The sequence below is a fragment of the Microsporum canis genome, genomic scaffold (assembly GCF_000151145.1).
Source record: "Microsporum canis CBS 113480 supercont1.1 genomic scaffold, whole genome shotgun sequence".
In the NCBI taxonomy this organism is placed as follows: Eukaryota; Fungi; Ascomycota; class Eurotiomycetes; order Onygenales; family Arthrodermataceae; genus Microsporum; species Microsporum canis.
The window spans coordinates 2039672-2065723 of record NW_003299169.1 but is presented as its reverse complement, the minus strand read 5'-3'; the positions used below and the strand labels follow the sequence as shown (position 1 = coordinate 2065723).

The 26052-nt window shown below is 46.7% G+C and overlaps 11 protein-coding genes across 11 annotated transcripts; 4 read left to right on the top strand and 7 right to left on the bottom strand.

Moving 5' to 3' along the window:
- Nucleotides 1–6406: 6406 nt before the first annotated feature.
- MCYG_00762 (negative regulator of sexual conjugation and meiosis) lies at nucleotides 6407–7872 on the top strand (the record flags this gene model as incomplete). The annotated part of the gene is made up of 2 exons (XM_002850612.1): nucleotides 6407–7155; nucleotides 7223–7872. The coding sequence occupies 2 exons, from the start codon at nucleotides 6561–6563 to the stop codon at nucleotides 7870–7872; spliced, it is 1245 nt and encodes a 414-aa protein (XP_002850658.1).
- Nucleotides 7873–9347: 1475 nt separating this feature from the next.
- On the bottom strand, nucleotides 9348–10168 carry MCYG_00761 (uncharacterized protein; the record flags this gene model as incomplete). The annotated part of the gene is made up of 3 exons (XM_002850611.1): nucleotides 9348–9485; nucleotides 9677–9862; nucleotides 10040–10168. 3 exons carry the CDS (start codon nucleotides 10166–10168, stop codon nucleotides 9348–9350), a joined length of 453 nt encoding a protein of 150 aa, XP_002850657.1.
- A 736-nt stretch (nucleotides 10169–10904) lies between these two features.
- MCYG_00760 (short-chain dehydrogenase/reductase SDR) lies at nucleotides 10905–12022 on the bottom strand (the record flags this gene model as incomplete). Its single annotated transcript, XM_002850610.1, has 4 exons — nucleotides 10905–11277; nucleotides 11345–11496; nucleotides 11562–11749; nucleotides 11851–12022. 4 exons carry the CDS (start codon nucleotides 12020–12022, stop codon nucleotides 10905–10907), a joined length of 885 nt encoding a protein of 294 aa, XP_002850656.1.
- Nucleotides 12023–12322: 300 nt separating this feature from the next.
- On the bottom strand, nucleotides 12323–13270 carry MCYG_00759 (adiponectin receptor protein 1; the record flags this gene model as incomplete). The annotated part of the gene is made up of 1 exon (XM_002850609.1): nucleotides 12323–13270. One exon carries the CDS (start codon nucleotides 13268–13270, stop codon nucleotides 12323–12325), a length of 948 nt encoding a protein of 315 aa, XP_002850655.1.
- Nucleotides 13271–13606: 336 nt separating this feature from the next.
- On the top strand, nucleotides 13607–14677 carry MCYG_00758 (conserved hypothetical protein; the record flags this gene model as incomplete). The annotated part of the gene is made up of 2 exons (XM_002850608.1): nucleotides 13607–13716; nucleotides 13783–14677. The coding sequence occupies 2 exons, from the start codon at nucleotides 13607–13609 to the stop codon at nucleotides 14675–14677; spliced, it is 1005 nt and encodes a 334-aa protein (XP_002850654.1).
- Nucleotides 14678–14911: 234 nt separating this feature from the next.
- MCYG_00757 (conserved hypothetical protein) lies at nucleotides 14912–16487 on the bottom strand (the record flags this gene model as incomplete). The annotated part of the gene is made up of 4 exons (XM_002850607.1): nucleotides 14912–15106; nucleotides 15217–16276; nucleotides 16336–16384; nucleotides 16442–16487. 4 exons carry the CDS (start codon nucleotides 16485–16487, stop codon nucleotides 14912–14914), a joined length of 1350 nt encoding a protein of 449 aa, XP_002850653.1.
- Nucleotides 16488–16937: 450 nt separating this feature from the next.
- MCYG_00756 (dolichol-phosphate mannosyltransferase) lies at nucleotides 16938–17793 on the top strand (the record flags this gene model as incomplete). Its single annotated transcript, XM_002850606.1, has 2 exons — nucleotides 16938–17038; nucleotides 17160–17793. The coding sequence occupies 2 exons, from the start codon at nucleotides 16938–16940 to the stop codon at nucleotides 17791–17793; spliced, it is 735 nt and encodes a 244-aa protein (XP_002850652.1).
- Nucleotides 17794–18116: 323 nt separating this feature from the next.
- Nucleotides 18117–19230, bottom strand: MCYG_00755 (dolichol-phosphate mannosyltransferase; the record flags this gene model as incomplete). The annotated part of the gene is made up of 2 exons (XM_002850605.1): nucleotides 18117–19106; nucleotides 19180–19230. 2 exons carry the CDS (start codon nucleotides 19228–19230, stop codon nucleotides 18117–18119), a joined length of 1041 nt encoding a protein of 346 aa, XP_002850651.1.
- Nucleotides 19231–19653: 423 nt separating this feature from the next.
- MCYG_00754 (transcription factor tfiiic complex subunit sfc6) lies at nucleotides 19654–21916 on the bottom strand (the record flags this gene model as incomplete). Its single annotated transcript, XM_002850604.1, has 3 exons — nucleotides 19654–20519; nucleotides 20577–21605; nucleotides 21733–21916. The coding sequence occupies 3 exons, from the start codon at nucleotides 21914–21916 to the stop codon at nucleotides 19654–19656; spliced, it is 2079 nt and encodes a 692-aa protein (XP_002850650.1).
- Nucleotides 21917–22400: 484 nt separating this feature from the next.
- Nucleotides 22401–23890, bottom strand: MCYG_00753 (A-agglutinin anchorage subunit; the record flags this gene model as incomplete). Its single annotated transcript, XM_002850603.1, has 7 exons — nucleotides 22401–22844; nucleotides 22868–23164; nucleotides 23187–23273; nucleotides 23327–23375; nucleotides 23404–23480; nucleotides 23514–23592; nucleotides 23679–23890. 7 exons carry the CDS (start codon nucleotides 23888–23890, stop codon nucleotides 22401–22403), a joined length of 1245 nt encoding a protein of 414 aa, XP_002850649.1.
- A 74-nt stretch (nucleotides 23891–23964) lies between these two features.
- On the top strand, nucleotides 23965–25992 carry MCYG_00752 (vacuolar sorting protein 35; the record flags this gene model as incomplete). Its single annotated transcript, XM_002850602.1, has 7 exons — nucleotides 23965–24101; nucleotides 24226–24863; nucleotides 24918–25197; nucleotides 25245–25370; nucleotides 25503–25525; nucleotides 25579–25705; nucleotides 25902–25992. 7 exons carry the CDS (start codon nucleotides 23965–23967, stop codon nucleotides 25990–25992), a joined length of 1422 nt encoding a protein of 473 aa, XP_002850648.1.
- Between the last annotated feature and the right edge of the window lie 60 nt (nucleotides 25993–26052).

Genomic DNA, 26052 nt, shown 5'->3' with positions numbered 1-26052 from the left:
AATTGAATCTTGCGCTTTGATGCAAGGACCCCTTGTTCAGCCATGGGTGGACGGGCTGCATAGAGAGATCCCGAGGTCTAATATCATTCTTTAATTAAATTCTCTACTAAGGATATGGGAATGCGGTATATACGTAAGTAAACATATATACAGAGGGAGTCTGGTAAGGGAGAGAAGATCTCATTATGATGTTGAGAAACCCAGATCCCGTACTAAGTATAGCATCCCCATGCTCTTTTCATTCGACTGGAGAAGTTGGATTCTGGAACAACTTAGTCACATCCTTGCGGAATTTTTCTTTTTGGCTGTTGAATATTGTTCAACTTCATGTGGTGGACAGAGTATCTATACGAGAGTATTTTCTGACATGTATCCATTCAACCTCGCACATGGTTTTCCGTCCAACTAGTCTGAAGCTGTGGCCTGATGTCCACCTTGAAACGCATCGCATGGAAAAAGGATGACAAACACGGCAAGGAAAAGGTTAAAAAAGGGCATATTGGGGCTGAATTCACTGTTTCTCCATGATCTCTCTACCATTCAACCAATCAACTACCCATAAACCGTTTACATCTCAGCTGAAGGGGATTGATAGAAGAACTTGAAGCAGCTGTCAAGGATATATCCCCACGTTTACTTATAGTAATGACGCAGAGGGAAAAAAAGGCCTCAACTTGGCCTTGAAAGGGGAAAAAAGAAATGAACAACGATCCTCCCGCATTCCACCCATTGGGGAGTGATACTCCGTCCTTGAAGATGCAAGGAGGCGCTCCTCAAGCTTCTTAATTTGTTCGCTTAAATAAAAATTATTCATCAGGACACCACCGGACAGGGGAGGACGAAGGAGGAAAAGAACGAGATGCCATTTTCTTTCCTTTCTTTTCCAAAGGGAGGGCCCAACAACTACAACGTAGCCTGGGAGAGGACATGTAACTCTGGAGAACGCCGAAGGAGACGATATACATTGTAAGGGGCGATCGAATGGAACGTTCCAGATACGAAGCCCTTTTTGACCATTACTCCATCAACCAGAAGAAACGAGATCCTTCCAAGGCGGAGAAGTTAGGAGTAAGCATCATGTATGATGTACTCCATCCTGTAGTCAGGGCCGCCCGGATGCTCCGTCGCTACTGGAGACAAATTCTCCGACTCTCTCAAGACTATTCCCATCCGAGACGAGCGTGGCTTTTTCTTCTTCGGATGTGTCTTGGTCCATGGAAAGCGATAACTCACATCATAGGTAGCTGGAGGCAGATCCGGGCCAAACTCCCAGCCGACCCGTGTTCCCTCCCTCTGCTAACGATGTCCATGCTCCATTCTATACAAAGCACAGAGTATATTTTTTTTTGGTTGTTGGACGATGGAAGTAAAGAAAAAGAAGGCCCAGTTCTATTGTTTTTTTTTTTTTTTTTTTTTTTTTTTTATTTTTTTGTTTTTCTTTTTATTGCGTGGCGCGAAGATAAAAGGGAAGAGGACGAAAAGGCGGTGTCAAAAAGGGAAGTTGCCGAAGTTCAACCGGAGCCGAGGCTGGGCAGAAAAGACGTCCGAATTAGGAAGGATGTGGTTAGTAAAGATCACATGATATGCTTATGTAATAGATCAGGGAAGGAAAAGGAGAAACCAACATGAAGAAAAAAGGAAGCGTGGAAAAAAGGAGAGAAGAGCAGAGGAAGAATGAATAACCAGCCATGAGCTAAGACAAGCAGTTGACCCTCCAGCGATAAAATAGTTGCCTGACTTTTCAACGCTTTCCTTACCTCCTGACCACCGCACCCCTGCGAACCGTTACCATCTCAACCTGTATGTCAAGCCCAGTTTGAAATTCGATGAACATTAGTGAGAGTCTAATATAGATAGTTTACAATGCGTGTTATATATATAGACGACTCGAACAGCCAAGTCCATGCACAAACTGGTGGCTGAATAACGTGAGATCAATGCTCGCTGTACTATGTAGAACAACTCTGATGTCTTGTCTCTCTCTAGATCTGCATAATATATTTGAATACTCTGCGATGAGCCACCCAAAGGAGCCAGGTCCCGGATATTTGCCAGCTGGAACTCCGTATACAGATCAGCGGGTCTAGCATTTTGCAAGTGAATGATTTTTTATGCGTGGCGTGCTAAAATTATGCAACTACATATACAGTATGAAGATTTCGTATCCACTGGGAGTTGTGATCATGGGCGATAACTCATGTATATCGTACATTAGTGACCACGCTTCATGCAGCGCTCCTCCGTTCAGGTGTGGACTTTTGATGCTGGAGGCCCAAATGACAGTTAACAGATCAAAGGATGGCTTGCAACTCCTCTTTTTTAGTCTGGGTGACTTGGTCGCGCGAGGGGCCCAAGGAGTCGGTTATTATCACGGAACGAGAACGAGCCTCAGCCCAAGGGCCAGGCTCACCCGTCTAAAGCGCGAACGAACCGTGGTGGTGGTTCGAGTCCAGTGTACGTAAGTATGGGTGTTAGACCAAGCAGGTTTTGGGTCAAGCATATGGTACATCCATACCATCATACATGGTGACTGTGATGTTCAGATGGACAAGACTTAGGCCTGCCCTTTTCAGTCCACCTCCGCCCCATGTTGAGGTACTATCCATGTCCAGGGCTAGGTTCCGTCTTTTCCCCCAGTCCACCATGGATACACAAGATGCAGACGCAGGACAGTGACGGGGTTCAATCCTTCCACGTATTCTGCTGGCTTGGACCTTCAACTTAATTTATGCGAGAAGACTCAAAAGCAACCTAGCAGGGATGGTACCCATATTCAACTAGCGGAACAGAGCCACAATAATGTATGCGTCCTTCTTCGAATGACGCTGAGGTCTCGCCGAAGGGGCCTGCAGCTGGCCTTGCTTTGCCCGTTCTGGGGTTAGCTGGAGACAGCACATCCTATGTTGTATGGATTTAATTCCATAGGTGACAATTTCTTTTTTCTTAGTCAAGGGCTTATCATCGAAGTTCATCGTCTTTGGTTGGTAGGTGTGAGGCCAACTGGCGCGCCTTTTGCCCTGAGACTTTTCTTTTACCCTTGATCACGGAGAATACTGACCGAGCCCATAGAAAAAAAAAGAAAACGGGCACAAGAGGCGACAGGGCTTGGCAGGGATCTTCCTGCTTTGAAGTTTTCTGCCTCTCTGTCTCTGGTCATACGTACGAAGTGCTTGATACGGAGCAAACGAGAAACTAGCCGCGGCCACGGACATGAACTATTCTTTGTTGACTCAACCTGCTGACACAAATAGCCTGCTGGGCCTTTTCTCATAGTGTGTACAGACCGATACGGAGTCTGGAGTATGTACATCTGTTTGTGTGTGTACTGGGCTTCTCCAAGAGGGGGTAGTGTAGCCGCCTAGTGCAGCGAAAGCCCTTCACTTGACGTGATAACTCTTTTCATTGCTAACGATGAAAGTAAATCCCCAGCAAGTCATATCCCAACAACCTGAACAGTGGTTCCTGAATGTCTAGAAGAACAGATTCCCACCTCCCTTTGATCACCGAGATCAGATGAGCATCCCTTCCCGAACTCTCCAATAGCAATCGCCACACTAAACTTCGCATACTATAGTATAATCTCCTAGCCGACAGCGAATAAGGCACAGGGCCAAGTTATTTTGAACTCCTTCCTTCATCTTTGCCAGAGTGGAAGAAGCAAAAAAAGTTTCTTAAAGTGGACAAGCGGATGATGACACCGCCAGAAATAGAAATACGTGTATCGGATTGCATAATAATATGATGAATGATGGTCTCTCAAGGGGATTCTCCGCACGATCCTGGCACTGAAACCAATACCAGGCCGCCAGCCGTGTTCGAAAAAAGGGCCCAAGGTCACCAGTTAGATTTCAGCCCGATCATCCAACATGGTACAGGGGCAGTGTCATGCATGCAAAAAAAAAAAAATTAACAACAATTATATAACAACTATGATATATGAATCAAGTTGCTTTTTTGCAAAAAGTGTCTCCCCCCGATGATGAAATCTACGCAGCAAGGACACACCGCAAGGGAAACAGATCGACTCTTTAATTTTTTATTTTGATTCGTGTCAAGAACATCATCAACATGACCAAGCTTCGAAGGGCACCACCCTAAGAACAAGCCTCCTTCGCTCCCCCCCAATTATCGTTGCCCTTAATCATCCACAGGGCACGCCGAAGCTCCGCAAGCCTCGCACTAACCTGCACGTCGAGTCCCCATCCCATCCATCATCTAAATCAACCACCCCCTTGACCACTCTGCATAGCACTTTGCGGGTCGCTAAAAACTATAGTCGAAAAGAAACCCAGGACGAAGACGCTGGTTCGAAGGTGCCACCTATCATCATGCAAGAAGGCCATCCTAGGCAACTCTCTTTTTGTTCGCTCCCCAATACCAGGCTTCGGCCTTGGGGATGACGGTTATGTTTTGCCTCACACATAGAGTTGTATACACGCACTACAACCATAACCACGCACCAACACACCCGTCTTGCATAATACTTCGAGCTAGGCCAACTGGCCAGCATTAACTTTTGTTTTTCATTTCCATTTTTGCTTTCCCTTGTCGAACTTGTGTTTGCTTTTGGTTTCTTTTTTCTCTCTTCTTCTTTCTCCTCCTTCAACCAGGTTAGACAGATGCTGACATCAGAAGCCCAGGAAAAGCCACGGCTCCACTAAAGAGGTAAATCTCCACGGGCCATACGGCACTGTTCACAGTATCCTGGCTTGCTGTGTCTCGATTTGCCATCTTGCCTGCCGTTTGATTCGTTCCAGAAGACATCGATCTTTGACCTGTTTTGTCCTTTACAGAATCGAAAAAAAAATAAAGGGTCCACGTCAAGAATAGAGAAAATAAAAAATAAAAAAAAAGAACCATGCGAACACCATTCGGCTTCCACCTCTCACTGAGAGATTCTCTAGACAGACATAGCGCTTAGTCAAACTGGGCTCTGAGATCTCTTCCAATTCCGTCGCCCTATGACAGGGCTCGTACGCACCGTTGTCAACAAATCCTGATTCAGCCGAAACATCCTCGGGTGGAGATTTGGACATTACTATGATGTGGACTGGCTAGTTTCATCATAGGCCATCACACTCTCCCAACACCATTGGCTGTGTTAGATTAAGTAACAGTCATAGTCGGCCTCAAACTTCGCATGTACACAAGCTACGACATAATATACGGGAGCATATGTAGGGGCTCAAGAAAGGACAAGAAAAAAAAAAAAAAGATATTTTTCCGCCAATCTCTCGAAAGATGTGCATGATTAGCGCCCTTCTGAGCGAAAGGAGAAAGGGGGAGGGAGGAGAACGATCTTTTTCGCTTCTCTGCTGCTCTCACCATGCATCACCATGCAGCCACTGCATTGACCCGCCATCTCCCTTGGACCAGGGGGGAGGAAGGGTGGAAGAGAGTGTGTGGAAGACCCACGCCCCAGGCTTGCTTCGAGTGCAATATCGCTCGCGCTGTCTTGCTCCTGCGAGGAGGGAGGGCGCAGGCTAGTCATTGGCGGACGCCTTGCAGGTTTGCTTTTTCCTGTTACACCTTCATCTATCTCTCTCCCACTCTTCTAGTTTTTTTCTCTTTTTTTTCTTTTTCTTTTTTTTTTTTTTTTTTGCAACAGGTGTGACCCATGGACCATCTGGCAGTGGCGTTCCCTTTCGCTCGTCCCCCATGGAGCCTGGTCCGCCTTGTTTCTCACGGAGCTAAGCTGCGTGAAGGACCGTCTTGCGCCAATCATGCTGCATCTCCATCTTTAATCCGAAGCCGCTTGCGGTACCCTCAGATAATAGGTATTTCCCGCCACCACCTGCCTGCCCCCAGCATTAAGAAGAGGGTGACGATTTCACTTCCCCCTACTAGGCCCGCTGTTCTCTCGGCATTTCTATCTTCCTCCGATATATGTACCTATCCATGTTCGACACTGATCATTCATCTATATCCTTCCCGTCTCGCCCTTTCGCACCTCCCAAGCTTACCCCATTCTCCCCTTGCACGTTCCTTTTCCTGTTATCATTTCTTGAACACGGTCCTTTAAACCCAAATCTCTCTCCCTATTTCTCTCCCCTTCCACGACCGTCACCTTTGCCCTTTCTTTGACTTGGCCAGCTGTCTTCCGGTCCATATCGCCTCCGCTTCGCCTTGATTCAAAAATACCCGTCTCTGCCGTTTACCCTTTTTCGCCTCATCAACCTGTTCTGGACCTCTTAGCCTTCCAAACCACAAGGACTAAAACCTTCCAAAACCCTACTTAGCCGCATAACATATATACCTTTTTTTTTATCTTTGTTTCGTGCCTATATTATCCTGCCTTCTCCCCCAAGCTTGAAAACGGGCTAAATGGACTCCTGAGCCATAAGGAATCTCACCCCCTACTCTCTCTCTTGATACATCCTTTCTCTTGGGGGTTCTTGTGTTGAAAAAAAGGGTAGCTGCTGTTTCTACTTGGTGCTATTTTTTTGGACCACAAACTGCCAGCTTGGACTTTGGAATACCCCCTTCCTTAATTTATTTTCCCGTCCTTAATTGCCATCAACAACCAGACATACTCTTCTGCCTTTCAGGTATATCAGGCCATGCATCTCCCAACCCCACCGCAGTCACCCCAACCAGTTTCCTATTGCGATGCTCCGGAGGACAAGCTTGGGCTACTTCTAGCCAATCGACTAGAGCTCACTGGTATACTGGGAGTAGGTGCATATGGAGTGGTATATTCCGCCATCGACATCCAGACAAACATTCCATATGCCGTCAAGGCATTGAACAAGGCCGGTCTGGATCCCAGACAACGAAAGTTCCAGCAACGGGAAATCAAACTACATCATATGGCCAGCCATCACCCCAACGTTGTTTCTTTGGTCCGCATCATGGATTCCCATGATTGTACTTATGTTGTCATCGAATTCTGCCCAGAGGGGGATCTGTTTTCCAATATTACCGAACGTGGCCACTTTGTAGGCAATGACTTCCTAGCAAAGCGAGCTTTTCTCCAGATTTTGGATGCCGTTGAGTTCTGTCACAGTATTGGAATCTACCACCGGGACCTAAAGCCGGAAAACATCCTGGTGTCAGACCGTGGTATGAACGTTAAACTTGCAGACTTCGGCCTTGCTACGACAGATGCCTACACCACGGACTTTGGCTGTGGTTCTACCTTCTACATGTCTCCTGGTATGTTCCTCCAACTACAGCTAAAACTTACACTTCTAGTCACGGTAGCCTAACAGTTTGGGAATAGAGTGTCTACAATCTACGCCATCCGCTTATGCGTCCGCACCCAACGATGTTTGGAGTCTCGGAGTAATCCTGGTAAATTTAACCTGCGGCCGCAACCCATGGAAACGAGCCTGTCCGGAGGACGCAACCTTTTTTACCTATTTGAAAAACCCACAGTTTCTAAGGACAATCCTTCCTCTTTCCCTAGAGCTTAATGCCATTTTGAGGCGCATTTTTGAATGTGATCCTCAAAAGAGAATCACAATTCCAGAACTCCGCAAGTTAATCCTGGAATGTCCAAGGTTTACTGTCCGCCCATCGGCCCCAGTCCTCTCTCCATTGGTTACACCACCAACCCAAAGCTTGCAGTGCCTCAAGGAGCCAGTGGAATTTGTACCATTCAACAATTCTTACCCTCCATCTCCACCAGCAGATCTCATCGAACCTCAATATTCCAGCTCCGCAGTTTCCGATACCTCGTTGTCTGATGACGACTCGATTTCCTCCTGCTCCTCGACCGAATCAACCAATAACTTCCAGCACCGATTTGTTCCTGCTGTTATTCCACCCAACTTCTGGGGCTCCTTCATTCCGATCAACCACCCTGGTCAGAAGTTGACCACGCGACATAGGCCACTGGAACAACCTATGTCCATCATCGTTCAATCCTAACACTGGACACCGAAATTACGGCAACGAATCTCCTTTTTTTTATACTTTGGAATATACGTTTTTTTACCAGCTTAATATCATCCGATGGTCCAAAAAATCCCAACGGAGTTTCTCTTCTACGGACGGAGCTTTCAATGTTCTTTCCCACGGTTACAATCTTGGATTTAGTCGAAAAGCCATACCCAGGGAACAACCCCGGAAAACGTTTTTTCGTTTCTGCTCCATTTTTCTTTGCCAGCCAGCGTTTGATGAATTTTCATGGACCTCACTTCTCCATTTCAACACTTGTCTTGATACAATCGCTACTTTCTTTTCCTACCTAATATCTGTTTTTGGAAGCTATTTTTGTCTCAGCCTTCCATTTCGTGTCACTTGTATTACGTTCACAAATACGTCTTGCTTTTTTTTGGGATGAAAATGATGAAATACTGATCTGGCGTTTTGTTTTTTGTTAAAATCCCAAAGGGGATATTTGGTTTGGGGCGTTTTCAAATACTTATTGGGAGGCGGAATACTTTTTTTTGCGTGTACTCGTGCGGGTTCTTTAAGATGCATCTGGAGGCCTACTCATTTTGGTTTTGTTCCCCCTTTTCATCTTCACGTACCAATAGAGGTTTACTTGTGGTGTGTGTTTGTTTCTCGGTCTGTTTTTCTAACGGGGTGATGAATTCTCTATTTCGAAACTGATACCCAGAATTATATATATATATATATATATTCAACCCCCTTTTCTATTTTGGAGCAGGGCTTTGAGAAGAAAAAGGTCCATTCCTGTCTGAGAACAATATATTATGTTTCTCTTCACTTAATGTATATAATGGCAGCCAATACTACTCTTATAGACTGATCACTCTGGCTTTTTGAAGACGCACTGCGGATAAGGGCATCGGTTGTACTTCCAAACGTAGCACAGCCTGCCGGGCGCATCGCGCCCGGATGGAGACAGAGGCTATGATGCCTAACGCCCGTGTGTTATGGGACTTTGGTCCTTCTGTCCGTGTATGGCGATGGCTGACTATTGCTGACCAAACTCGACGCCCGACTGTCTCTTCTCGCAGCCTTGCCCTGTTCTTTTTTTTTTCTTGTCTTCCCTAGCCGGGCGTAAGCTAGTTATACTATGTAGGATTCATGTCTGTTCGCGATTCCTCTATCTCCATTCTCCGTATTCAGACGCAGGGGACCCAAAGTAGTCTATCTCCCTAATGTATGTATGTGCCTATCCTTCACAAGATCTATTTTCAGCTCTTCTTTATCACGACTTAAAGAGTAAAGTCGCCATCTAGGCCTCTTTTTCGTTTGCTTTTTCTTTTTTTTTTCACTTTAGTACATGTCCTGGGTCTGCCATACGGTGTAGCAACTCGGGTCGTCGGGCGCAACCCCTTTGGACGACCCCTTTGGAGACTTGGGGTTTCCATCGAATAACGATGTGCAGGCAGAGAGATAATCCCGCCGTATAACTCAGCTCGTAAAAGAAACTAGTCGAGGCCATGGTTCCATCCTTCACTAGCGACAAGATCGACAAAGTTGATTGACCCCCAGAAATCAAGCCACTTGGGCAACGGCCTGACCTCCCAGTCGACACTTTTCTGACGCAGGCCGATTCCCAAGCATGGCTAACCTAAACGCATCCGATTCACAGTCTATTATTGCCTCGGTTTTGGTCATCCGTGCAATTTCCATTGCAACTAGGCGGGGCGCTGACCCTGTTATTGGTGATTTTGGCTTCGAAGAGAGACTGTGTGTACTATGGGTGCATACATAGTCGCGGGGGCGAAGTTCACTGTCTCTTTTGAGAGCAACTTACATACATCCAGGGCAAAGACAGTCTTCCCGCTGCATGCAGTAAGAGGACCGCCTGATGATGCGCGGGACGCTGCGCCTGTAACATGCATTGAGCAAACGGATAGACGCAAGAAGATGGAGATACTCCGGTGTATCCTCGCCGTTCAGTTGATTTTACCGTTCGTTTCCCTGCATAGTTCAAGACATTCTTTTTATAAGTATATACAGTTGTATGTATGTATATATTTATATTGGGCTGCCGACTCATCGTCCAGCAGACTGCATATATGCGGTTGAAGGGATCACATGGAGTGCAGGAAAAAATCATTCGATGTTTCTGTATTCCCTTGCCAGCCATGTAAGTCGTTAACCAATGGGTGTATACTATGTATGCTGGTAGCAGCAGGGGGGCGCATAAGGGCTGCCGATGCATGTTCTTAATCATCGCTATGAGAGAGCCAGGGGGTCGCGCATAAAGCTCTCTGCTGGCCGCCTGGGAAACAAGCCTGGTCATGGTGCGTGCCGGTTGCCGGTCCCATGTATCTCTATCTGACAATGCATCCAGGCCTTAGCTATGGTGGCTCATTTGTTCAAATCCTTGTCGCCTTTGCAGGGGGAAGGGGGGCCATGGCCGCGGTGCATAATAATGTAGACAGGCTGCATATTATATGGAGTACTTCCGTACGGGTGTTTTTTATATAAGCCCGATAATAATGGAAATACATGACGAATTTGATCGGGGAAAGGGCTTTCCGTCTGCAGTTCAATTAATAACATGCAATATCAAAAAGCTGATATTTCAATATATATGTCTCTATCCGAACGGTCTGAAAAGGAATAGAAAAAAAGGATAGTCGATATTCATGCGCCCCCCCTAGCAAGGCTACTGGGGATTGTGGGAAAAAAACCTCATTCACCTACATAGCAGGAGTTCATAAGGCGATATCTGGAGCCTTCAAAGAAAATCAGTCGAGTCAAGGTTTAAACATCAGAAAACCATGCAGACGCCTTATTATTATCCCAGACTTGCTGGGAGGGTAAACCTATGCGGTTGGAACCCAAATAAGGCTACTATATGTCTTCCGAGGAGCAACTACCGGGTAGAGAGAGCCGTGGATTATAGACAACTTGGCTCGGTGATGTGTACAAGGAAGATGCATAAAGTATGGAGTACTGTATATTTTGTCAATTAAGCTATACAGTGAAGAAAAGGGGGTGCCCTGCTCTATCGGGCAAAGGCTCCCTTTTTTTTACATATTCCTTCCTCCAGTGACCATTATGGTTTGACCATTGACATAGCTAAGCAGCGGGCTACAGACTCCAAGAATAGACCTCGCAGCCTCTGTTGCACTGGCGGCCCGTCGAAGTGGGATATCAGCGTATGCCTCCTGAGACTCTGTGATCTGGGAAGGCAGCTGAGAACCGGGGATGCCGAGAGCAACCTTCTCACCGTCTGGAGTGGTGATGAAGGCGCCAGACTCCTTTGCCTGAGTCAATCGAGTCAGGACAAACCCAAAGGCGATAGTATTAGCTCGCACTCCGAACTTTGGCCCCCATTCTTTGGCAATGGTCTTGGTCAGACCGACCATGCCTGCCTTTCCAACTGCATAGTTTGCTTGACCACTTTTCGAAAAGAAGAATGTTCCGTTAGGTTTTTCGGTTATCAGAGATGTGTATAAGGGTTACTTACGCATTGCCATGAATCCCACTGGTACTGCTAATGTTCACGATTATTCTGGGTTCACCGTCCTTTACACGGAAGTATGGAGCAGCAGCTTGCACGAGCTTGAATGGAGCAGTGGCATGGACAGCAATGATGGTATCCCATTGCTTGTCGGTAAGCTATGTTTTTCTGATAATCAGCACTCGTTGAACATCAAATGGTATAAGATCGGAGACAGCAGCACCTTGTGGATAACTCCGTCCCAAGTGAATCCAGCGTTGTTGACGATGATATGGATCTTGCCGTTTCCGAACTCCGCAGCCTTCTGTACGAGTCTCTTCAAGTACGCGCCGTCCTGAACGTCACCGGCAACGGCAATTGCTCTATTGGGAGATGCATCATTGATAGATTTGGCAACGGCCTCGGCTCTGGCTATATATACGGTATCATATATGAGCTTCTCTTCCTAAGTTCAGGCCTAGGCCATGCCCTGTTCTATATATTTTCGTATGTTTAGAAAAGGTCTTACTGACAGCTGTCGAGGTCAGCAACAACAACTTTAGCACCCTCGTTAGCAAAAAGCCTTGCTGCCTCTGCTCCGATACCTTGACCAGATCCAGTTATAATGGCCACTTGGCCTGCAAGCATGCCTTGGGGGTAGTTGAGGTGCGAAGAGACCTGGGCCAAACGTTCTTGGGGAGCCATTGCGACTGTTTCCTGTTAGGAATAGAGCTGGGATATACAGTTGGAGTATAATATGTATAACGAATAAGACGGCGTATAAGATGTAAACAAGAGATGGAGTCGTAGTTTTGGGGCTGGAAGAACTTTTATGCCAAGGCGGAAGCCGAGGTCCAAACCTGCGACTGGACCGAAATACCCGAAATGCCGAAAGGAGGCGTAGCAAGTGCATAACTACAAAGAAAGGGACATGAAAGAAAATGGTCGGTAGTAATAATACTGATAATTAGATACGTTGTCTACCTTAAAATACACGATAGCTCTTTAGCACCCGGCAGCCATGCTATGTCGATAATCGAACGCCTTTAGGAGGCCAGTTAGGTGGGCGCCAGCAGCAAGGACGACAAGGACGTGGAATATCTGGTGTGAATGCCCAACAATATCGTACTTGCCGGGATGCAAGCACTCGGGGACTCTAGCTGCATAGATTGACGCACCGAGGATATAAAGCGCTCCCTGAGTGATCAACCAGTCCAGTCCGATCTGCTGGCGCGCCTGGTTGAATCCAAGCACCACTACGCCGTGAGTAACAGGGAATATCGCAGAGAGGCCCAAGGCAACAAACATAGCAGCTCGGAACGGCCTCAACGCCGGTGCCCGGAAGCGGGGGACCGTCGCCACTGCGGCACATCCTGCTCCAAGAACCACAATCATACCCCAATACAGTCTCTGGAGCTGGGGCATGCAGTAGAACCCATAGTAGATGCTTGGAATGAAGCTGCCGGTTATCAGGCCTATGATACCAAGGTAGTCGCATGCATTGCCAATGTAAGCAACCCATGGCGAGTGGTTTGATATCGTGTGATATAGGGCACTCATCCCGAGGCAAAATGCCGCACCAGCGAAGAAACAGCTGAGCACAACGATATCTCCCGGGTCTGCAGTGTGGTAACGCGGTGAGAGGGCTTGATATAGGATGATGGATATAGGAATAGTAAGGAGAGCCGGGAGCAGGTGAGTGTAGATGTTGACAGTCTCATTGTGGATATAGGTCAGAGAATGGAAGCTTCTCACAAACGAAGCTGATGCTGGCCTGTAGCCAGTGTGAATGTGATGATTATCCTGCAGCCAGAGAGGCAGAGCATCCCAGTGGACTGTTGTTGTCCAGCTCTCTTCCACTGTCTTCTTGATAACTCCTGAGGCTTCCTCTCCATCCTTCTCATATAGTATGTTGTGAGCGGTAGTAACTGCGCGACGCTGGAAAACTGTCATGTCGCCTCCCTTCTTTTCTTGTTTCTTCTTCTCTTCTGTACCCCTCCCTCTCTCTGGATGTAGTCAATATCACTGTCCTAGGTGTGCTGGTTTTTTATTGTATCTCAACATCTTTTCTCAACATCTTATCAACACGTGAGAAATTGCAAACAGTGCAAACTGGCGGCTTGCGGAAGGTCTTCATGGCGGAGGGAGAAAGTTGATGGTAAGAAGAACAGAAAGGAGAGACGGAGCTGCGACTTGTGCAGCGGGTTGCATCCGAGTGATGCTTTGAAGGGCATCCCTTGATCCTACCTGGGACTGGTTGGCTCGAGTGCTCACTCTGTCTCTGTAGGCATGGCGAGTGCGCCGCAATCAACAAAGTCCTCGCCGACTAAAGGTCGACAGAGACCGCCGATACAGGATCCATTGGAGCAGGCAGGGTTTGTTTCGAAAGGAGATGTCAAGTAAGTTAGCCCTGGGATTGGCTGATCTGTTTCTGTCTAGCTAACTATTTTTCTGTGCATAAAAAGGCTGCTCGATCCAAAGGCACAACAGCTGTACTATGAGAAAATCATGGAGAGATACATGAAGTTTTGTAACGACTATTCAAATGATGTTGATGCAGCCTTTGCTTCGCTCCCTAAAAATAGATCCGACGATTCGACCAGGAATCCGCCAGTGCCCAATGCCCCTGTCGCCATTAGAGATCCCTCGTCACGTCATGCTGCACCGGCTGCACCCACACAAAACAAGTTTGTTCGACCCGAGAACCTGACCGATTCGGCAGCGAAGGACCTTTCGGTATTGCTACTCTCGCTCCGGAAACTGCGAGAAGGCGTGATTGCAACCGCGTCCAAGACTCCCGTGGCGTTTGCACAGCAGGTTCACATATTCTGCATTCGAACCGGAATTCTGGCAGGCCACCCTCCATCCTATTATCCTCCATTGAAGCGTTTGCTGCAGGTCCTCCACGGACCCTCGAATCCCCTGAGTGAACCGGATTTGCACGAGTTTACCTCCTACCTAATTTTAGACTATGCCTGCCGGCAAAATGAGCTTCATCTTGCATTTGATCTCCGTGCAAAGTCCAAGGCCGATTTCGGATTTAACAATACTACCATCAACAATGTCCTCTCTGCCTTGATGCATGACAACTGGGTCCTTTTTTGGAAATCTGGAAGGGGTGTGGATGGGTATACGAGATCACTGATGAGTTGGGCTGAAGGCTTTGTGCGCAGGAGAGCTCTCAAGGCTATCGCTAGAGCTTATCTCTCAGTGGACCTGAGCTATATTATTGAATGTTGCACGGGCTCAGAAGACGGCTGCACATGGGAGGAATTGGTTGAACAGGAAGGCATGGGCTGGAAATTAGAGGGCAACAAGGTGATAATACGGATAAGGAAACCCGCGGCCAAGGCAAAGTGAACAGCAACCCGCTCATTCATTGTGTATGATGGCGTCCAATGGCCTTCATAAGTGGCGGTAGTTATCAACCAAAAATGACGGCTGCCTCGTGTAAAGGCGATAGATTAGGATTGAAGGTATGACAGTTCCAACTCTATACACGAGAGAGACGGCTATCCGATTCAGGGTATTGAGCTAATGCACGCAATCAGAGCTTTTTAAAATATGACAGACGAAAAAGCTCCGCCTAGAGGTCTAGATCTTAAAATGGCTGTTTGGTAATTCCCAGTTGTGGTGCTCCGATTGGGGGTGCCGAGATACCCGTTCCGCCAATGCTACCTTGAGAGCCCCCGAATTTTCCGAGCAAAGTTCATATACGGTCGCTAAATTAAAAGTAAGGCTTTGGAAAGAACTGTGGTTGTTGATGAGTGACTCCAGGATCTCGCGTGACTTCGGAGTCAAAGAATTAGCCTTCCTCTCAGCAGTGTTAAAAAAAGAGAGAAGAAAAAGAAAAAGGAAAAAGAAAAATACAAATAGATATCATAAAAGTTCAGCCTTACCTGTTTTAAGTTTCCAATATACAAAAGGCAGACCGCAAGGTTTTGTTTGATAAGAACCTCATCATCCGTCCCAGAGTAGGTTTTGAGGATGTCGTTCCAACCAGCAACAGCGTCATCAAATTTACCCTCTGCCATTTTTAAAAGTGGATCGAGAATGCTGGTCGATAAGCTAGGCATCCCAGAAAGTAGATCCTTCGCTGAATCTATATCTCCGATTCTAAGGTGTAAAAGAGCTCGCTGGTGAAGTCCCCGAATGTCACCATTAGCCGGGGGAGTCATACTAGCCAGGAATCGCCGAGCAGCTTCCAAATCACCCATTTCAACCAAAGCATTAACGACACGGATACCTAAATCAGTTAACCTCGCTTTCCACATTTCCTTTTCTTCAAGTCCGACATCAGGGCGTATGGCATGCCTCCTGGCTTCTAATCCAAGTTCGTAGAGGCCGGATATACCCCGTCTGGCATCACTAAACCCAATGCTCTGTAGTCTTACGGCAATAACCCGGAGTGGCCACGGAGCCAGGTGTGTTTTCTCTGGGTGTTCCCCAGAGTTATCATCCTCCTTTGGAAGATCAGATTTAGTGTCTACATAGTAGAATGCTGAATTTAAATCTTCCAAAGCCTTTGATTCCTGTGCGGCTAAGATGGTATTCCCTGTAAGCTGGAGGCAAGTAAGGCGAGTATATAGGAGCGAAAATATCGTGGAATAATCATTTGAAGCTATCAACTTGGAGGTCAAAACCGTAGCAGCAAAATGTGCTGCCGGTAGGAAGTGGCCATTTTTGGTTAGGTCGTTGAGCTGGAGTAGTGCTGAATCTAATGACTGGCCTGGGAGAAGACTTGGGAACTCCGAGCGGAATGGAGAGGGTATTTCTAATTGCGAGAGTGGGTGAAATATCTCAGGTCGGAGCAGGAAAGAAAAGTTCTGGTTCACCTGGATATGGGGATTATCCCTTGGTGCTGCAACTGAATCCTTAACAGGGTGGAATGGCAAGGCGGCGCTTCTGGAGTCCAGTTTGCCTGAGGGAGCGGCCAAAGTTGCAGAGGGGGTATCTAGTCTAGAATAAAATAGTTAGAAAAGAAATTAACCAGATCATATAGAAGAGACAATTCATACTCATCTGTGATATCCAAAGGCCCCTTTGTTGAGCTGCGAGGCCGGGTAGCTGGGATACAATGTCAGTCCGTCACTGCTTTGGATAGAACAAGCTGATTGCTCACACCTTTTACAGACACATTCCGCCGATGCTGTGAGCCAGAGGGCTCCATGATAGACAAACACACACAAACAAAATACACACACTCTTTTTTTCTATAATCTTTTTCTCTTTTCTTGCCTGCTGCAGTGTATGTTCAGCCTCCTTTTCAAACTCCCAGAAAAAAGTGCAAAGTTATGGAAAGCTTTGATAGCAAGAGGGTTTCTGCCAGGCGGTGAGTGCACGGACCACGTGAGCCCCTGATTACTTCATCACTTTTTTATTTTTTGGAGAAAAAGACATCAAAGTAGCCAGCAATCAACAAGCTAGAGGAGACTTTGAAGAAGATCTGGCCTTGTTCTCTGCTCTCATCTCCTGTTGTCTCTTTTCTTGCCGTCTCTGATAGCGCATTAGTGAGTTCCGCATGCCCGGCCGGGGCCCTCGATATAGACCAACCCTACAAGCCGTGGACCAAGACGCTGAATCGCAGTTCGACCAGACGCCAATTCCGTCGCATTTAAAGATGGCACCCGCAAACAAATATTCCGTTATTCTCCCTACATATAACGAGCGCAGGAACCTTCCAATCATCGTTTGGTTGATTGAGAAGACATTCCGTGAGAAGTGGGTGTTGAAAATCTCCTTTGCTGCTTCCCCCCTCCACCTGGTCTAGCCCCTCTAGCCCATTGCACCAACACACCACGTTATTTTGATATACTGACGAGAAATTTTTACAATTGTATAGTAAACTTAACTGGGAGGTCATTATAGTCGACGATGGCTCCCCTGATGGCACTCTTGAAGTCGCAAAGCAGCTTCAAGCCGCCTACGGCGCGCAACACATAGTCTTGAAACCCCGTGAAGGCAAACTCGGTCTTGGAACTGCGTACGTTCACGGCCTCAAATTCGCTACTGGAAACTTCATCATCATCATGGACGCGGATTTCAGTCACCACCCGAAGTTTATTCCCGAGATGATCAAGATTCAGGAGAGTACCAAGGCGGATATCGTTACTGGAACCCGATATGCGTCTCGTGGAAACTTGCGGGGCGGTGTATATGGATGGGATTTGATCCGAAAACTCACATCTCGTGGGGCAAACTTGATCGCTGATGTCGCATTGATGCCAGGCGTGAGCGACTTGACCGGTAGTTTCCGCCTGTACAAGAAACCAGTTCTTGAGAAAGTCATCAAGGTCACTGAGAGCAAGGGATACACCTTCCAGATGGAAATGATGGTTCGTGCGAAGGCAATGGGATACAAGGTCGAAGAATGCCCTATTACCTTTGTCGACCGTGTTTACGGTGAGAGTAAGCTCGGCGGTGAGGAAATCGTCGAGTATCTCAAGGGTGTCTTTACGCTGTGGCTAAAGGTTTAACGCAACTGAGATGACCTATTCATTTCCTTTTCTCTTCCATTGGCTCATTTTCCTTTGTGTACGGCGAAATATGGGGCATACATATGAGGATCAGGTTACAAGCACAATTATCAATCGGGGAATGTTTTCCTTTTTTCTTACAATGAGGTTTTTGCCTGACATGTTTTTAAATGGTTTTAGTGTCTGCTTTACTATTTCGAAATAGAATACCCAGGAAAGCAGATTTAAACAGCTATAATAACAGCCATGGGGTACATTAATTTCCAAAATTTGGGGTTCTAGTATTTTCTAAGATGTTTAGGAGTAAAAGAAAAGGATAGACACTAAGGTCTCTCAAGGCTGGTGAGGAACTTTTGAACCCTTGATAGCAAGTCTTGTAAAGGTTCAACTTGCCATTTACCCTGGGGAGAATGCCTTGCTCCAGGGACAACGCCGCTATTATCATCCCAAATGGTAGGATTGTCACTACCTGCCTTAGTAGCGTTTTTCCATCTCTTTAGCAAACTCTCCATGTCCACCCATTCTGGAATATACTCATCAGAACCTCCAGGTAAAACAAGGATTGATTTCCTTAACCGGCCACTTTTCCCAATCATACCAAAAGTCTGTTCTAATCGTTTATCTTCAAGATCAGAGCTAAAAAGATCGTCCTCGAGCGGCGATTCCGGGCTGTCTGGGCTGGTTAAGCTCAAGAATCGCTTGCTGCTAACGGGAACGTCCGATGGGAAGCCGATGCGTGACGTCAACGCGATGGGTAAGATATAACCATTGTCTTTTTCATTTAGATTGGACTTTGCAACATCGACCAACTCATAAAATATTTCGCTTACAACCTCCGCAGAGTCTTTAGTGGTTCCCGTCTCGAGCATAGATAGGGTAGATTCCCGATCAGAGACTGGTGCTTGGAGAATAGCACCATCCACCGCCGGCCTTGTCTGCTCCGGAATGCGGGAATAGAGATAATGAAGAACATCTTGGCTCCCAGTTGAATGTCCCATTATTACAATCTTACCAGGTTCCCCTGATGTCGATAGGTCCCGGTTCTCCCGCATTTTAAGGGCCTGGACATATTCCACACACCGCGCAAGTTCTTCCACGTCCTTATCAAGGCTGCTCATCCCCCATCCAGTATAAGACGATGAGAGTTGGACAAAGAAAACTGACCAATTTGTCGATTCGAGGGATCCAGCCAAATCATTCATAAACGGTACAGTGCACAAACCGTCCGAAAGCCCCGCAATAAGAAGCAATGCATGGGGTTTTGCCTTGTTCGCTGTAGGCGATGCGTACTCAAAAGCGTTTAGACCTGCTGACTGATATTCTTCTTAGTTTGCTTCTTGGACCTTGGTATGAGGACAATTTATTGAAGTGTGAGGTTTGTCATACATATCGATGAAGAACACCAGCCCTTACAGCTGGAGGGGATTCCGGATCCATGCTTTCGATAATTTATCCCTTAGTAGTGGATAATTCCCTAAGTGTCTTATTCCCACAATGAAAAGCTTCTATTAAGTGCCATAAGAACTCTTTAGATGGCGATGTTATCTGCTATCTTGGGTGGCATAAGTGGGATGTTTGGCGATTGAGGCCGTAACTATACGGAAGTTCCGATAACCTTAAGTTAAAAGCGGAGACTTTCCCGATCGGAAAGTTTAAATTGGTATGTATATTGACTGTTGATTTATAGGGCAGAATGTTGATGGGTAATAAGTGGAGGAAAGGTAGGGAAATAACTCTCTGGTCGGTATATAGTATATACTGCGTGAGTGCAGCACCTGTGGGCCCTGATATTCTTTTGTTACGCACGAACAGGACTAATTGAGAATAACGCACCGCGAAATAGGACGGTAAATTGTCAAATTACTGGTGGGCTAAATCTTCCACACGAAGCAAACCACTCCCCATCCCAGCACATGCCCACCCGGCGCACGGTGCATTTGGGTTCCAAGCAACAGCTGTCACAGCTGTTTGTTCTTCGTATATAACCATTACGGCAGCCTGGCCTGTTGCCTTCTCCTGTGTTGAGGAGCCCTTGGATAGGTTAACCGTTTCTGCCTTGAACCCGTCATAGAACTTGACTACACCCCCTGGAGTGGTGCTATTATTGTCTTTCCCGTTGATCCACTCTTGTGAAAACCAATTCTGCTGCCACTGTTTCTCTTTGGAGTGTATCAACTTTCGTAGCGGATTATTAGAAATCACTGTTCCGCCTGCATTTCCTGCGAGGATACAGGGGTGATGTAAGCTAGCCGTTGCTAGGGCAGTGACAATGCTGCGAGATTTGAGCGCAGCGAAACTTGAAAAGAAGCGGCGAAGAGGAAGAAGGCGAACAAAGTCGCCTTCATCATTGGTTATGAAGCAACGCAAAAACGGGGAGTAGATAAGGCACTGTGTTCCTACTCTTAACCGGAGGGCGTCTACTATCTCTGCCGCCGGATCTTGAAGGGAAACCAATCGCGTCTGACCGCCCATGGAGGTTGCCGCAATGATATGTGGATGTGTCGGGTAAGCTGAAACAATATTAAGTATATATGTGTCATGGACTGGGATGTATAAATAAGGCTCAGCGTTCGGAGGCGATTCGTCTCGAGCTGACTGGACTAAATTCCACAGGCCAATGAACCCATTTGCACATCCGATAGCTAGATCAGTTGGCGACAACCATGTAAGGCAAGTGCAAACAGTTGAAGGAGGCCTGACTTGAAATGCTGGGTTTTTCAAACTAACTAAAGGTATATTTTAGCCATAGCTCAGGGAAAAAATATACCTCACGGCTTACATACCATACTTAGTGCCAGTGTCACTGCTGCACAAGTCAACATTAAAGACCTTGACAGAGCCATCGCTCCAAAGCCCTGCCAAAAGGGCAGGCTTCACGGGTTCATTGATATTTCTATCTTCCGAATCCCTGTTTACGGCAATGGGGCACCAGTAAAGGCGGTTTATATTGCCAAATGCTGTGCATATGACCATATGTAGACGCGGCTTTGTATCCATGTCCAGCTTTCGAAGTCCATTTACGGTATCACTGGCTTCGAACCGCCAGATTTGGATTGCTGAAGGATATGGTGCTGAAGGAGTGAACGCGGGAGCACCTTTGATACTTCCATCATCAAACTGTGCCTTCTGGTTGTCAAGTATAGGAGCTACTATGGCTAGGTACTGGGAGCTTCCATAACAATTTGGGGCCCAGCTGACGCATTGAATTCGATTCCCGAGGTTCAAAATCCAGCCCTCTCGTGCCCTAACTCGATTAGGTACGGCTGATGCCCCTTGGTTTGGGCTGGAACCAAACGATTTGTTCCGCTCTTTCTTGACGGGAATAGGCCCCATCGAAGGCCATGCAGAAGAGAAGTCAAACGATTCGCCGCGCCCTATTGAGTACGTAGTCTGTGCATCAGATGGGCCCATCAATACAGTTAGCTTTGGCACCTCATGGCTGGGTAAATATGTATTAGCTGCTTCCTCGGTAATAGGTAGTATCAGTTGCTTCTCACGAAACCGGGCTCCTATATCACTATAGTACCAATCCCAGCCTGCAGTAGACTCGCGAGTATTCATCTCCCTGTCGACACCAAATATATCCTTATTCCCATGTGAATTCCATATATTGCACTTCTGAAGGCTTTCTCTGCTTGGAAAAGTCAAATCTAAACTTCCCGACCAAATATCTCTAGTATGGATTATAGGCAGTATGTCTTGATCCCCAGATCCAAACGTTAGTCTCAACTGAAGAGTTTTAGAGGAACGACTTGACGGCTTTAGAAGGCCACGTGAATAAGTCTGCGTGTTCAGCTGATCAGACTTTTGTGCTGGTACGTATTTTGTCCGTTAGCAGTGGATCTAAGAGCAGAACCGGAGCCGACATTAAGGATTAACATTTATAGGCCGGTTCGCTAGGAATCCCATCAACATGGTATATCAGCATTTGTGACCTACATCGATCTAGGTTCCCCACTGACTCCTTCTGCGGTATGTTGGCGCCATCTTCTGCCTCATACTCGTCCTCAGATATTTCAGATGTTGGAGATTGTGCAACTGGTCCATCTTCATAGTCAGAGTCTAGTCTAGCACTTGTGCTGTCTATTTCAGCAGTGGCAACCTGTTCTCTAGGTGCAGTCATGCCTTGGTCTGGGTATCATGTATTCCTTCTCCCGCACCAAAAAAAAAAAGGTCGTGGTAAGTAACCTATCCGAGGAAGAATAGTACCATAGGCAGAGATTATGTCTCCATGAGGCCCAAATGGTTGTTCAAAGGAGTTGACAAAACTTTCATCCCCTTTCTGTCCAATCAACTGCACCGTTTAACCATTACGTAATCGCATCAGCCATGTATCTACATAGTAGAGCCCTTCGAATCCGTAACTAAATCACCAAATGAATAATCTACGACGGAATATTTTTATATAGTATAGCATCAAATCATCTTATTAACATGTCTATAGTTCACATTAGTAGTATCATGGCTGGCGCACCGTATTCTAATACATTCAAGGCCCAAAAACACAATTTATTAATTCCAGAAAAACTCCAACCAATGCATGTATGTAGCAATCATAAACGCTTCAACGGTCAGTACTGTTGAAAATTAGTATCATACCCGCATAACTAATACCACTGTACAATCATCGCCGGCACTAAGCTCCTAAATTGACCTCTCAATCTTTCGAGGTGAAGCTGGAAGTTCACGGGCCAACACGGGGGGTGAGCAACGGCATGTAAAACGTCATAGATGTAGACAGTGTTGGGCTGATGACTGAGTCTGTTGGAAGAGACATATGAGAGGACACTGGCGGAAGTGTCATTGTAGGTGCAGTAGGAAATCGGGTTGGGGTGGATGTATGCCTTGTAGATGTGGTGTGGGTTGTAGTTGTTGGACTGCTCGTAGAGGCCGAGGTTGTTGTAGTGGCCTGATGTGATGAGGTGGTAGGCATTGAGGTTGGTGTGCTTGAACTTGATGCGCTTGAAATGGATGTTTTTGGCGTAGACGTCGACGTGCTTGATGCCGGCGAGCTCGTTATTGTGGGTTTCGATATTGTTGGCAAGGGCGAGCTATAAGAAGTCGTCGAAGTCACAGTTGTAGTTGTAGTTGTCGACACGGGGGGCTGTATCGTCTTGGTGATCGTTGCCGTATGGGTAACTGGTGGCAGCGTAGGCCCAGGTTTATCAACGGTGACTGTGGCATGCACATCCGTCGTCGGCGTCTCAGGCCCTCCATCGACCTGAATAACAGAATAAGGCACTGCCCGGGGCAGGTGTGATATCAAGGGAAGAGAACTCGACAGGTGGGCGAAGAGTGCAGTCGACAGCAAGACATTATTGAACCTGAGTAGCATTTTTACAGAGGTCCTTAATCGGGTGGTAGGTGAAACCTATGAAGCTACGCTTCTGTACTTCGGAGAAAGCTGATATGGGAAGATGTATATTTATATTCAGCCGGTTTTCCTTAAACAGCTTGCCGGACACCGTTATGAGGAGCCCCTTGTAAACAGGAAACAATGACAGAAATCATGGATAGAGGGAAGCATCAAAACAGGTATCATTTCATTTCTCTTTTTGTGTGGATGGGGAATTCTGAGGGTCCTAGGTTATGTACTCCGTACATTTGGGCCGTGAAGAAATGCGGTGGTTGGGAATCCCAGCCACCGGCTTTCTCCAACCACTACTGGAGTCTTCCGGTTGTAAGATGTAACTTCATTTCTCTCCGGCGAATAAAAGAATATAGAGGGGCAGAGCCCTACTCCATCGTGCGGGTGATTCCATGGTGCCCCCCATCAGTCCTTCGCCTACTCCAAAGCGGCTTTGAAGATGTTTGTTTGATTTACCTTTTCAGCGTGGAAGTTCATGGGGTAAAAGCGGCGGGTTAAATCTGGGGCTATATATGACTAAGCTAAAGTAGCATTGAGATACTTCCTCTTCTGAGCTAGCGCCAGTGTGACTCTTTTGGGACTAGTGTTGTTTAGCTCATTTTGAGGCAAGAAAGTCCAAACTCGGCTTTTTGGTAGATTGTTTCGACGACAGGCGGCGTGTTTGATGTAGACTTGAGCATTGTCTCTTGTTGGCATTGAAACTGTGATTTCTATCAGATTGCACCTCATCCTTTAGTTTGTTACGACAGCACACCTTTGCGCACTTCACACCGGATCCACGGAGTAGACCTACTGCGGCCACGATGGCCAGTGCCCCCCATGTCCCGGAGGACCAGAGCCGCCTCCTCGAAGAGGCCCTGGGGGTGGTACGACAGCAATCGCATATGATGCGAAGATGTTTAGAAACTCCAGGAAAGCTGATGGATGCATTGAAATGCGGGTGAGTCCAGGAAAGCAGGCTGCCTCTATACTAGGCTGCCGCAATATTGGCTCCATATGGATACGTGCATACCTCTTCGAATATTATACAGTTGCTAACATAGCTTCATTAATATCGATGGCAGATCTACATTGGTAGCCGAACTTCGAACTCCCACATTGGGACCAAAGCAATACTACGAATTGTACATGTCGGTATTTGATGCGCTTCGTCACCTATCAGACTACCTTCGAGAGTCTCATCCGGTGAACCACCTGGCAGATTTATATGAGCTAGTACAGTATGCGGGAAACATTGTTCCCCGGCTCTACCTTATGATTACTGTCGGCACAGTGTACATGTCCATTCCGGATGCTCCAGTGAAGGAAATCATGAAGGACATGATGGAAATGAGCAGGGGTGTACAACACCCAATCCGCGGGCTATTTTTGAGATACTATCTCTCTGGCCAGGCGCGAGATCACTTACCCATGGGATCTGGTGATGGGCCACAAGGCAACTTGCAAGATTCGACCAATTTCGTTCTAACCAATTTTGTGGAAATGAACAAGCTATGGGTGCGGTTACAGCATCAGGGCCACTCAAGGGAACGAGAGAAGCGAACACAAGAGAGGAAAGAACTAGAGCTTCTTGTTGGAAGCAACCTTGTTCGTTTAAGCCAGCTGGTTGACCTTGAGTCGTACAAATCGGTTATATTGCAACCCCTTTTAGAGCAGGTGGTTCAATGCCGAGATGTGCTTGCGCAGGAGTATTTGCTGGAAGGTAAGTTTGGATATTGTCTAATTATGCAGAACTTTAGTCGCTAATCTCTTGTAGTGATAACAAAGGTATTCCCAGATGAATACCATCTACATACTTTGGACTCAATGTTGTCTGCTATTGCAAGACTGAATCCCCATGTCGACATGAAGAAAATTGTGATTGGCCTCATGGATAGGCTCTCGACTTATGCAACCCGTGGGTCGGAAAAGAGTGATGACCCGGAAGTAAGGAGGAAGGCGGAAGAGGAGGCAACAGTAAGATTATTGGAAAACCTCCAGCTTTCGAAACAAAGAGGCACGACAGCCACAGCCTCGGATGAGCAGAAGCCGGGGAAGTAAGGAGAATGGTAATTCACAGTCGGAAAGATATTAATACGAAAAGGTCTGATGATGAGAAGCTACTGCTAAATCTACAGAAGCAAATGCTACAAATGACCAGCAAGAAGACCATGAGTCAACATCGGCCCTTCCTGGGAATGTTAAGCTCTATGAAATCTTCTACGATCAAGTACTTAATCTGGTGAAGACTCGTGGAATTCCCATTCAAGATACTATTGCACTTTTAGTTTCATTGACAAATCTTGCTTTGTGAGTCAAACTTCACTATCTACTCAACCCTAGTAATGCTGACAGTATATAGGAACATATATCCGGACCGACTAGGTATTCTCTATTGTCACTAGCCCTACCTCTCGAAATAAGATGCTAACTAGCAGAAGAATACGTTGATCAAGTGCTACAATATGCTACGAAGACTGCAACTGAACACTATGACAGCGCGGACTTCCATTCCGCACCAGCCCAATCCAGCATATTAAACCTTTTACTCGCCCCCCTCCAGTCGTATGTTTCTATATTTACGGCACTATCGCTTCCAAATTATATTCCATTCTTTGCTGCGCAGTCCTACTCAACCCGCAGAGCAGTTGCGGGTGAAGTTGCACGGAATATCATGCGAAACAAAATATTAATCACTTCCCCTGAGAATCTTGATAATGTCCTCCAAATTCTACGAGTTTTGATCAGGGAAGGAATGCAGCAGCCTGGTGGGTATCCGGGTGCCCAATCTCAACGACGCGGCGGGGAAACAGAGGAGACAATCGAAGAGCAAGGGTGGCTTGCGCGAATAGTACATTTGGTTCAAGGGCCAGACAATGATACACAACTCCAGGTACGACATATTCTTTGGC